At 43.6% G+C, this 13,216-nt stretch overlaps 1 protein-coding gene across 1 annotated transcript in view; it reads left to right on the forward strand.

Moving 5' to 3' along the window:
- The window catches only part of fat4 (FAT atypical cadherin 4), a 458,079-nt gene that overhangs the window by 202,482 nt on the left and 242,381 nt on the right, over positions 1-13,216 (forward strand). Inside the window, exon 3 of the mRNA XM_068042747.1 lies at positions 9,388-9,519. Within this exon, the coding sequence (XP_067898848.1) occupies positions 9,388-9,519 (132 nt within the window). The remainder of the gene's footprint in view (positions 1-9,387; positions 9,520-13,216) is intronic.

Genomic DNA, 13,216 nt, shown 5'->3' on the forward strand with positions numbered 1-13,216 from the left:
CTTTGTATCATCCACCATTTTGGCTACAATATGCTTGGTTCCTTGATCCAAGTTATTAATATAGATCATAAATTGTTGAGTCCCCGGCAGAGCCCCTGTGGCACTCCACTAGTTACAGTTTGCCAACCTGAAAATGCCCCATTTTCCCTGACTCTGTTTCCTGTTAGTTATGCAGTTCTCTATCCATGCTCATATATTACCCCCAACACTATGAGCTCTTATCTTGTGTAGTAACCTTTTATGTGGCATCTTATCGAATGTCTTTTGGAAATTTAAATACACTACATCCACTGGTTCCCCTTTATCCATCCTGCTTGTTACTTCCTCAAAGAACTCTAATAAATTTGTCAAACATGATTTCCCTTTCATTAAACTATGTTGACTCTGCCTGATTGCGTTATGATTTTTTAAACATCCTACTAATTACTTCCTTAATAATGGATTCCAGCATTTTCACAATGACAGATATTAGGCTAACTGGCCTTTAGTTTCCTGCTGTCATCCCCTTTCTTGAATAGAGGTGTTACATTTACGGTTTTCCAATCCCCTGGGTCATGCCCAGAATCTAGGGAATTTTGGGCATTACAATCAATGCTTCCACGATCTCTGCAGCCACTTCTTTTAAGACCCTAGGATGAAGGCCATCAGGTCCAGGGTACTTGTCAGCCTTTAGTCCCATTAGGTTTCCTCGTACTTTTTCTCTAGTGATAGTGATTGTTTTAAATTCCTCCCTTCCTTTTGCCTCTTGATTTTCTGCTATTCTTGTGATGCTTTTTGTGTTTTCCACTGTGAAGACAGATACAAAATACCAACACATACTTTAGCTACTCTCTTCATTTTTATATATATGTGGCAGCTTTTACTGTCTCTCTTTATATATCTTGCTAGTTTACTCTCATAGTCTGAGTTCTCCCTCTTTATTATTTTTAGTCACCCGTTGCTGGTTTCTAAAGTTTTCCCAATCTTCTGGCCTGCCACTAATCTTTGCAGAATTGTATGCCTTTTCTTTCAATTTGATACCATCATTAACTTCCTTAGTTAGCCATGGATGGTGTATCCTTCTCAAAGAGTCTTTCTCAATGGAACATATCTTTGTTGAGAGTTGTGCAATATCTCCTTAAAAAGAAGTGAGGACTGCTTGCCTTAGGGAAGAGAAGGTTGAGAAGGTGATTTGATAGAAGTATTCAAAATCATGAGGGGTTTGGCCAGAGTAGATAGGGAGAAACTGTTCCCACTCATGAAAGGATCAAGAATGAGAGGGTGAAGATTTAAAGTAATTGGTAAAAGAAGCAAACGCGACATGAGGAAAAACTTTTCAAGCAGCGAGAGGTTAAGGTCTGGAATGCACTGCCTGAGAGTAGGCAGGTTCAATCGAGGCATTCAAAAGGGAATTAGACTGTTATCTAAAAAGGAAGAATGTGCAGGGTTACGAGAAGGCAGGGAAATGGTACTAGGTGAATTGCTGATTCGGAGAGCCGGTGTAGACACGATAGGCTGAATGGCCTCCTTCTGTTCTGTAATAATTCTGTGAAATGTCTGCCAACAGTTCTCTACTGTGACCTTTTAACTTATTTTCCCAGTCCACTTTAGCCAATTCTGTCTTCATACCCATGTAATTGCCTTTATTTAACTTTAGGACACTAGTTTCAAATTGAATGTGAAATTCTAACAAGTTATGATCACTCTTACCTAGAGGATTCTTTACAATGAGGTCTCATTGCACATTATCAGGTCTAAAATAGTCTGCTTCCAGGTTGGTTCCAGAATGTATTGTTCTAAGAAACATCCCTAATACATTTTATGAACTCAGCATGCAGGCTACCTTTACCAATTTGATTAGACCAGTCTATATGAAGATTAAAATCGCCCGCAATTATTGATGTATCTTTCCTACAAGCCCTTATTATTTCTTGATTTATATTCTGTAGTTACTGTTAGGCCTATAAACTACTCCCATCAATGACTTCTTTCCTTTGCTATTTCTAATCTTCACCCAAACTGATTCTTTATCTTGATCTTCCGAGCTAAGATCATTTCTCACTACGGTACTCTCGCATCCTTTACTAACAGAGCTACCCCACCTCTCTGCCTTTCTTCCTACCCTTCTGAACTGTCTTGAATTTTTAATTCTCACCTTGCAACCACATCTCTGTAATGGCTAGCATATCATACCCATTTATTTCCAGTTGTGCTATCAATTCATCCATCTTTATTACGAATGCTGCATGCATTCAGATAAAGAGCCTTTCATTCTGTCTTTTTACCATTTTTTCCTGCTCTGACCTTATTTGCTGGTCCACTCTTATGTTTGTACACTCTGTCCCTTCCTGTCACACTCTGGTTATCATTACCTGTATCACTATCCTGCACTATTGCCTTACCCTTACTTGTTAAGTTTCCAGATTTCCCCTCACCTGAGCCCTACCCCCCACTATTTAATTTAAAGCCCTCGCAACTGCTCTAGTTGTATGATTCACCAGGACACTGGCTCCTGTGCGGTTCCAGTGAAAGCCGTCGCAACGATACAGCTCCCTCTTGTCCCAGTACTGGTACCAGTGCCTCAAGAATTGAAACCCATTTCTCCCACACCAGTCTTTGAGCGAAGCTTTCAACTCTCTGATCTTATTTACCCTCTGCCATGTGGAATTTGCCATAGTTGAAGACCAGAGCAGCTCACTGAAGACCTGGGGTCCGTGGCGGGGGGAGCCTGAGGATCTTCCAAGAGAGGGCCGCCACACAACCTGATGCTGGGAGGGCCCCGCCCGCTATTGCCAGCGGCAGCGAGGCCACTTGGCAGCCCCCCAGCCGTTCGGCAATTTAAATAAATTAAAATTAATAAATTAAATATACTTACACCGCCAACTTCCATCCTGCTCTGATCATTGGCCGGGTGGCTGGCACTCCCGTGCCTTCGGATCCATGTCCAAGGAAATGAGGCACCACACTGGTGGGGAGGGAGAAGAAGGTAAGTTTATCAGTGCAGGAGGGGGTGGCGGAACTGGAGACAAAGTATTATTGGTGAGGGGATGGTGGGAATTTTTGGAGATTAAAGTTTATGCAGTTTGGTGGGGGGAAGGTGAGATTGTACAGGTAAATGTTTTGGGGGCGAAGCGAAAATGTATAACTTAATGGTTATTGTGGGGTGGGAGAGGGGCAAAATAAATGTATAAAATTTTTTTCAAATCACTTCATCGTTAAATAATTAAATCTGCCGGTAAGGCTGAGAGCCCTTTAAAAATGGGTCAGCACCGGCACACAGGCAGCTGACGTCATTGCCAGGTGTGGACAGGCTGCCCCTTCCATGTGATCGGTGGAGGGGGTGGGGGGTGGGCGGCCCGCCCCGGCTATTCAAATGAGCCGGCGCATGGAAGATTGCGGCGGCTCTGCAACAGGCGGCCAGTGCAGGCGAGCCATGTTTTTTTCACCCACCGTCGACCTCAGCAGCGGGCACTGAAGATTCAGCCCCAGGTTTCCAAGAGTTTGCCAGATCTGAACTACACATTTACTATGATATGAGAAAATAGAAATCCGAGCTAACACCAGTCATCTCTGTTTAAATTTTAACTTTACTCTGCCCATTTATCTTCCAAGGTCTGTAAATACAAAGGCGTCAGAAAAAAAAGGCTGTTTAGGTTTTGAGATTGGATTTGGCATTACACAGTCTTACTCAGAGTCCATCAACATTTTATGGGAATGTGATATAACTTTTTTTTAAAGCAGTAAGGATATTAAACAAAGAAACTTAAAAATGACCCAGTAATTTGAGTAAATTAAACAGTAAAATGACATTAACTGCCAAAATCCATGTATTTCTGGGGTGGTGTCCCACCAGTGTATTTACATACATATGAGATTTCATGGTCCTGATTTTCAGCACATGCTCGACAACACTATACTAGAGGCTAGAATCCAAGAATTGCATAGGTATTAGATTACTGGGATAGGTTCAAGTTAAAACTGGGCACAGTCCATTAAGCATGGTCATTGTAACATTTGGTTTCAGATTAACATTTACAATCTTCAGGTTTCTTTAATGCTGTGTTGCAAAGCTGCTGTTGGTTATAGCTTATGATCCACCCAGTAGCTGCTGGCATTTCACTGCAATATAACTTCTGGGAGATTAGATGACTTGTATATTGAATATTGCCTTTGAGTGTTTTGCATAAAAAGCAAAAAGACTGTTCTCTGTCAGCTGTTGAGAACAGCGGGATGTGAAATTAGCCCGAGCAGGCTGAGTTCAGTTTCTAGTAGATGTGAAATCATATCTCTCAACTGTCCTCAAATCTAGCACATAATCTATGAAAGCTTGTTACATTAAAGAACATAAGAAATTTGGAATAAGAACAGTCCATTCAGTCCATCCAGCTGTCAAGCTGTCATTTAAATCCATGTTTAGGAATCTGCAGAGCCCATTTTACGAGAGAGAAAAATGTTGGTGTGGGGTTAGAGGAAACAGGTGTTCTTCTAAAATTTGGAGTCAAAGGTCATATTCAGGATAATATAAAGGAGCTAAGCATTCCATCAGCTTTGTACCATACTTGACCCAAGTTGCCTGATGCTGTTAACGAGTGTAATGTGGAACTGCAACAGTTGGCCTGACAGCTCAGAGTTCCCACATATATTAGCCATCATGACTCTAGCCACTGGCCCTGCTAACCCTGCTCCTTCATCACTCCAACTACAAAAGTGAACACGAAAATCAATATTCATTCAACTCTAACAATCTGGTTAACATACCCTACTGGAACTGTTCTATGCGCAGCTAACTTTAAATATACATACACTACATTGATTTGAGACTTTCCTGTGTTGGTTACTGTAGTAGCTGAAGTTATATTGAGTACCAACTCACGTATTGTAGAGTGTTTAATTAGACGGGGGGATCTTTAACTTGCCCACCCGAGGCCGAAACCAGGCTGTTAAAATGGAATGGATTATTTATTAGCTCCTTTCTTATCTTAATCTGGACAAATGCAATTTTAAATCCTGGCTGACAAGGACACCCAAAGCCACTGAGGTCCTCTTTAAATATGCAGCTAGGGCTCTGATGGCCTCATTGGTGCTTGATCTGTTGCTCTAACCTGTTGCCTGAGCAGGGAAGTAATGGTGGTCTCCCTGCCAGGCCAAACCTGCCGAAAACAGACGAGGTACGTTTTTGCATTTTTTTTTTGTTTTCCACTGGACCAGGAGCACCATAAACACTTCTCTGAGCCCCACAACGAAATCTTGGGCTCCCCCATAACCCCGACTGCGATGTCCCTCCAACAGGCTTACCTTTTGCCAAAGACTGTTCACACAGGTCTGTTGTGGTGGGCTCCGAGCCACATGATTTCAGCGGCCTGGCAGCCCCACTTGTGGCCAACCTCTCAGCCTTTTTGGTTAGGAAGTCAGGAAGCTGCATGCTGATGAAGCCAGATCACTTCCTCACCTCCGCCTTTGATCCCCTTGATCCTTACCCTTTAAAGCAAAACCTTTACCCTCTCCCATCTTGCTACTTTCCCTAGTATGGCACCCATCTTCGCTCCCTGAACTCCATAGGGTGCAGGCTTGCGCATATCTGCTACACAATGGCTTTCACCATCAACCACCATGTCTGGCTGGAACACATCAAGTGCTACTGGGCCTCACTCTCCTCTGCTAAACTGGCCATTACTCCAGAATCATCCTGAAAAGCAAAAACAGCTCGTGATTTCTTTTCTCCATTATGAGCCATTTCCTTAAATTCTTCTCACCTTTCCCGTCCAAACTCATGGCCAACATCAAATGCAGGGAACTCATGGATTTCCTGGTCGCTAAGTTTGAGACCATCCATTCAGCTAAGCTGTCCTTCTCCTTGTCCACCAAGGCAATCTTCCTCCAGGCTCCCCCTTCCTAGCTGTGTACCTGTGTCTTGGGCCATTTTCTCTCCTAACTCACCTCATGCCCATTCAGGAAACTATAGGCCAGTTAGCTTAATATCTGTCTGAGGGAAAATGTTAGAAGCTATTATTAAAGATGTTATAGCAGGGCATTTAGAAAAATTCAAGGTAATCAGGCAGAGTCAACATGGTTTTGTGAAAGGGAAATTATGTTTAACCAATTTATTGGAGTTCTTTGAGAGAGTTACATGTGCTATGGATAAAGGGGATCCGGTGGATGTATTGTACTTAGATTTCCAGAAGGCATTTGATAAGGTGCCACATCAAAGGTTATTGCAGAAGATTGGCTAACTAACAGGAAACAGAGACTAGGCATTTTCTGGTTGGCAAGATGTAACAAGTGGTGTGCCACAGGGATCTGTGCTGAGGCCTCAACTTTTTACAATTTATATAATTGACTTAGATGAAGGGACCAAAGGTATGGTTGCTAAATTTGCTGATGACACAAAGATAGGTAGGAAAGTAACTTGTGAAGAGGACATAAGGGGACTACAAAGGGATATAGATAGCTTAAGTGAGTGGGCAAAGACCTGACAAATGGAGTATAATGTGGGAAAGTGGGAAATTGTTCACTTTGGCAGGAAGAATAAAAAAGAAGCATATTATCTAAATGGTGAGAGATTGCAGAGCTCTGAACTGCAGAGGGTTCTGGGTGTCCTAGTGCATGAATCGCTAAAGATTAGCATGCAGGTACAGCACGTAATTAGGAAACTTAATGGAATGTTATTGTTTATCGCGAGGGTAATTGAATACAAAAGTAGGGAGGTTATGCTTCAGCTATACAGGGCATTGGTGAGACCGCATCTGGAGTACTGTGTACAGTACTGGTCTCCTTATTTAAGGAAGGATATAAATGCGTTGGAGGCAGTACAGAGAAGATTTACTAGACTAATACCTGGAATGGGCGGGCTCTCTTCCGAAGAAAGATTGGACAGGCTAGGCTTGTATCTGCTGGAATTTAGAAGAGTAAGAGGTGACTTCATTGAAACGTATAAGATCCTGAGGCGACTTGCCAGGGTGGATGTGGAAAGGATGTTTCTCCTTGTGGGAGAATCTAAAACTAGGAGTCACTGTTTAAAAATAAGGGTTTGCCCATTTAAGACAGAGATGAGGAGAAAATGTTTCTCTCAGAGGGTCGTGAGTCTTTGGAATTCTCTTCCTCAAAAGGTGGTGGAAGCAGAGTCTTTGAATATTTTTAAGGCAGAGGTAGATAGATTCTTGATAAGCAAGGGGGTGAAAGGTTATCGGGGGTCGGTGGAAATGTGGAGTAATCAGTTTAGCCATGAACTTATTGAATGGCGGAGCAGGCCCGAAGAGCTGAGTGGCCTACTCCTGCTCCTAATTCGTATGTTTGTATGTTTCCAAGCTTACTTTGTCCATTAAACCCACCTTCTTGCTTCCATGACTGCATTCCCACTAAACTGTTGACAACCCAGCTTCACTTCCTGGCTCCTATGCTAAATGACATTGTAAATGATTCCCCCTCCCTTGCAAAAAACCCCATCATCATCCTCTCCTCAAAAAAAACAACCCAACCCCTGTCAACAAATATCTTCTCGATCTATGGCAGGTCTGATGTCTGGAGTCGGAGGAAGCTGTGAAGATGTCACATTATGGGCGGCACAGTGGCGCAGTGGTTAGTACCGCGGCCTCACAGCTCCAGGGACCCGGGTTCGATTCTGGGTACTGCCTGTGCGGAGTTTGTAAGTTCTCCCTGTGTCTGCGTGGGTTTTCGCTGGGTGCTCCGGTTTCCTCCCACAGCCAAAGACTTGCAGGTGATAGGTAAATTGGCCATTGTAAATTGCCCCTAGTGTAGGTAGGTGATAGGGAATATAAGATTACTGTTCTTTCTTTCTTTTGGGCCTCCTTATCTCGAGAGACAATGGATACGCGCCTGGAGGTGGTCAGTGGTTTGTGAAGCAGCGCCTGGAGTGGCTATAAAGGCCAATTCTGGAGTGACAGGCTCTTCCACAGGTGCTGCAGAGAAATTTGTTTGTTGGGGCTGTTGCACAGTTGGCTCTCCCCTTGCGCCTCTGTCTTTTTTCCTGCCAACTACTAAGTCTCTTCGACTCGCCACAATTTAGCCCTGTCTTTATGGCTGCCCGCCAGCTCTGGCGAATGCTGGCAACTGACTCCCACGACTTGTGATCAATGTCACACGATTTCATGTCGCGTTTGCAGACGTCTTTATAACGGAGACATGGACGGCCGGTGGGTCTGATACCAGTGGCGAGCTCACTGTACAATGTGTCTTTGGGGATCCTGCCATCTTCCATGCGGCTCACATGGCCAAGCCATCTCAAGCGCCGCTGACTCAGTAGTGTGTATAAGCTGGGGATGTTGGCCGCTTCAAGGACTTCTGTGTTGGAGATATAGTCCTGCCACCTGATGCCAAGTATTCTCCGAAGGCAGCGAAGATGGAATGAATTGAGACGTCGCTCTTGGCTGGCATACGTTGTCCAGGCCTCGCTGCCGTAGAGCAAGGTACTGAGGACACAGGCCTGATACACTCGGACTTTTGTGTTCCGTGTCAGTGCGCCATTTTCCCACACTCTCTTGGCCAGTCTGGACATAGCAGTGGAAGCCTTACCCATGCGCTTGTTGATTTCTGCATCTAGAGACAGGTTACTGGTGATAGTTGAGCCTAGGTAGGTGAACTCTTGAACCACTTCCAGAGCGTGGTCGCCAATATTGATGGATGGAGCATTTCTGACATCCTGCCCCATGATGTTCGTTTTCTTGAGGCTGATGGTTAGGCCAAATTCATTGCAGGCAGACGCAAACCTGTCGATGAGACTCTGCAGGCATTCTTCAGTGTGAGATGTTAAAGCAGCATCGTCAGCAAAGAGGAGTTCTCTGATGAGGACTTTCCGTACTTTGGACTTCGCTCTTAGACGGGCAAGGTTGAACAACCTGCCCCCTGATCTTGTGTGGAGGAAAATTCCTTCTTCAGAGGATTTGAAGATTACTGTAGGGTTAGTATAAATGGGTGGTTGTTGGTCGGCACAGACTCAGTGGGCCGAAGGGCCTGTTTCAGTGCTGTATTTCTAAATAAAAATAAAATAAATTAAGGGCGACAGCTCATTCAAAGACCAGAGCAATAATCAACAACATCACATTGGGACTCTCAGCTTATTCCCTAATTTCTGTTATCCATCCCTATATCATGACCATCTAAATGGCAGATTAACTGTGCCCCACTTAAAGGAATTGGTTTTGGAAGAGACTTCTTGAATTATCTATTTTCAAACCAGATCCTTACTTGGTAAACAAGACCCTCTTCCCCATCGTTACTATAGTTCTATATACCTTTCCATTTTTTCTCACTTCTAGTAGCCAATATGCTTCAAGACATCAATCCACTAGGCTGACCTAGAAATAGGCTTTGAGAGTTGTGCAATATTAAATTGATCTTCATATATCATCAACTCCTCCAGTGGTGTGCTAACAGATTCTTTTTGTTTTTCAGGTGGAAATAACACTGCAGGATATCAATGACAATCCCCCTGTGTTTCCTACTGATGCATTGGATGTCATCATCGAAGAAAATATTGGGGATGGGTTTCGAATATTACAACTGACAGCAACAGATGCAGATGAGGTAGGTACTGGGTCACTTGATTTAATATCTGTTTTCCACACAAAAAAATAGTCCCATATAGATACATCTTTAACTTTTGTCTTTTCCATTGAGTTTCTCATGAACATTTGGTGAGGGGCTGAGGCCCATACTGCAGGACAGCACCAAAGTTAAGAAGAGTGGGAAAGAAGACCAGTTCAATCAAAAAGTAGCGATTTGCTGACAGCAAGTTCAGGTTTAGGAATGTCTGAATGCACTCTGGGTTGGCAATAAATCTATGATATATAAAGACCTAAAAATGACAAAAAAAGATGGAGGACAAAGTTAAGTGAGAGAACAGTTTGACACTTTGTAAGTTTTAAAAAGATCAGAGGTTCTGGTATTAAAAAGGATGTCTAAGTTGTTTTTCATAATTTTCCATCAGTTTGAACACTTTCCATCCTTCAGGCTCGTTAACATTTTGGTGGAAAATTAAGTGAAAGTATTTTTCAGTGAGCAATGAATATAGAATGTTATCAGTATCCATTCACTTCATGCAAAAGCCCTAAAATGTTGAGTTTTGGACTCACATTCCAGGTTTCTAGAATTCCACATTTATGAAATATTGTGCAATATTCAACTGACAGCCAGTAAACATGGCTTCAGTCCATTTCATTTCTAATATTTTTGGGAGCGTGATTTATTTGGTACTAGTGCTATCACACTGTACAGATATCATCAGTTCTAACATCTCCAGTGTGATGTTATTCTTAGGCCGGAATCTTATGTTCCCCCCCAAAGAGCGGGATGGTGCCCGGGGGGGCATAAAATGGAGTCGGAGGCTCGAGGGGCCCTTCCCGACCCGCTCCCGCCTCCGCCGCCATTTTACGTGGGGCGGGGCGAAAACTGGTCCGCCCACCCCATGCCAATCCGTCCACCGCCACGGGTATTTTACCATTGGCAGGCAGACAGCCCAGGCCCGAGAAAAGCCGCCTGTTAAAAGTAGGCAGCTTTCCTACTGCCTGGGGGGGGGGTGACCATGATCGGGCACCTTATGCCCGATAGAGAGCCGCTCCCGATGCCCCAACCAACCCCAACGCCCAACACACCCCCCCATCCCTGTTAGTGGGGATCATTCGACCACCCTTGCCTCGCTGGGGCACGATTGATCACCCCCGCAAGACCCAAAAAACTTAGCTTTTCCCGGGGCCATCCTTCCTCTTCAGTCTTCAGCTGGGTTGCAGTCCCAGCAGTGGCCACCGCTCCCGATGGCACTGCTGGGACTAAGAGCTGCCAGCCAATCAGATAAAATGGAGGGCCCTGAGTTGAACATCTTCCCTAAAAGATAACAGGGTAGAAATTGGTATATATTTTGCTTGATTTTTGGGGAGATCCCGGACAGATGCCGAAAACAAGCGCGGACCTGTTCCACTTAGGATTGTTCCGCAGGCTCCACTGTAATTCTGCTCTTGGGTTAAATCAACCATTTGCTGTTCAGTTGCACTCAAACCAAATGGTTCACTTTTGTGTACAAAAGGCATTTAAAATTGCATGTTCAGAAAGAATCCTAATTGTTAATGCATGTGGCCTCGCACATACACTGTTGTGTGTTTTTATATAGAAGAGAATAGATTTAAAGTAATCTGGAAAAGTTCAATGCCCTCCATTTCTCTTTCACCTCCTCCATCACCCACATATTTAGATGAACTCAGATTCTGGCTTTGTACTAATCCCATGTAATACTTTTAGTGACACAAAAGATTGGCATATAATAACTATGCCCTGAAGTTACATCGTGGGATACCAGCATATTAGTGCAAAAGTCATTAATTTAAAATGCTTCTCCCTGCTATTTTAGTGGAGACATTATCAATGAATATGAAATGAATTTAAATATTGGAGAAAGGAATTTCATATAAACATGTGGTCCTGGTATTTCTCTCCTATTGACCTGGGAAATGCTCAGTTACTAGCGGTAAAGGAGAGGAAAAAGAGGTGAAGGCCATGATACTGGGTCTTCACCCTTTACTCCATCCCTGGATTTCTTAGGCTTTCTACATTGTGGGGTGGGGTGAGCGGGAGGAGGGGGGTGCAATGATGGGATGCTGGTGCCTATGTCATGTGCAGGGAAAAAGTAGGTGTGCATATGGGGGGGCAAGGGGCAAACATAACCTTCCTCTCTCATTTTCCTTGAAGTTTGTTAAAAGGGGCACCTGAAAAAGCTGTCACTAGCTCTTGGTGCTGCCCCCCCACCCTTCAACAAGACAAAGAAGGCCTAGAAAGGTAAGTGGCCTTGACAGAAACGCTTCGAGTTCTGGGGCTGGACATCTTCTGGCTGATATTTCTTGATCACAGCCAGAAGGTCCTGCAGCTGATGGCCATTATTGCTGCAGGAGTCACGGGGGCTGGCTTTCTGCCTTCAATTCTGGATGCAGAGTCCTGCCAGAGGATAGGCCCATACTGAGGGCATCCTAATGACCTGAACCGACGAATCCAGGCAGGTTCGGATCAGGTCAGCCGCAATGCACTTCAGATGCACTAGGCTTCTAACTAACGCCTGGGCAAACTGGGGGGAGGAATTTGGGACAGTTGTGTGTTCATACACAAGTATCCCATGGTGTAATTTTTAGGCCCGGTGAATACGATCTAATTGGCTATTCTTATCTCATTATTGTGTCACTGAGTTTCATTCTAGATCAACAATGATACATTTTAGTGCATTATGACTAAGGGCCAAAGGTCTGGTCATTTATTTAAGCTCCTGATTTACATGGCTTCAAGTATATTCTTTCTGAAAATTATCTTCACTGGGAATTTCCTTAGGGGTTCACCCGATCTGTTGCTGTAACTTCAGTGGAAAATCAGCAGAAACCCAATTAACACAGTGCCCCCCCACCTTCCCCCACACCATTCTCCCCCACCAAAGAAATTCTTGGCAATTGCATATTGTTATTCAGTGGAAGGGAGAACATTCCCAATCACCTGTAGTTCTAAATGTGTTGAAAAATCAATTGCTGTATTTTTAGCTGATTTACGTAAAATGTTCCCTTGCTTCAAATGATATTCCTTGCACCAAAATAATACCCCTCAGGATTCTTATACTTACACGATGCAAATCTGCTTATATAGCTGGTGTTCATTATGAAAAAGATGAAATCAACGAAGTCTGAGCTGAGGCATTAAAGCCTGTGGTAAAAATAAATGCCCAGAAACTCCTTGTTCAGACCTTTCACTGCCTGTACTATGACAAGTAAGGATTTCAATAAGCAGAGGCACCTGTATATACAAGCCCTAGAACGAACATAATGCTGCTGGGTAAAAACACTGGAAAAGTATACAAGAGAAATTATAGCTGACATGAAAATGTTCGACTGCACATGTTACTGGTTAGAAAAAGAACTTTACAGCAGTGCAAGTCACTTTTTAAGTATGAAGTGGTGGGTAAGTTTGCCACATGTTGATGTACAGTCCCTTTTATTTAAAGACAGTTCCTAATACTGTGGTTCGACTGTGTAGTTTCATATTTTATTTTTCTTTCATCAGTATCACACCACCTCTACTGCACTCATTGCTCCAACTAGGTTTGGCACTTTATTATTTATTTTATTTTATTTAGAGATACAGCACTGAAACAGGCCACGCGGTCACAGGGAGAACTTGCAAACTCCGCATAGGCAGTACCCAGAATTGAACCCGGTCCCTGGAGCTGTGAGGCTGCGGTTTGCCAGGTTTTTAGTTG

This window comes from Heterodontus francisci, chromosome 1, assembly GCF_036365525.1.
Source record: "Heterodontus francisci isolate sHetFra1 chromosome 1, sHetFra1.hap1, whole genome shotgun sequence".
NCBI lineage: Eukaryota > Metazoa > Chordata > Chondrichthyes > Heterodontiformes > Heterodontidae > Heterodontus > Heterodontus francisci.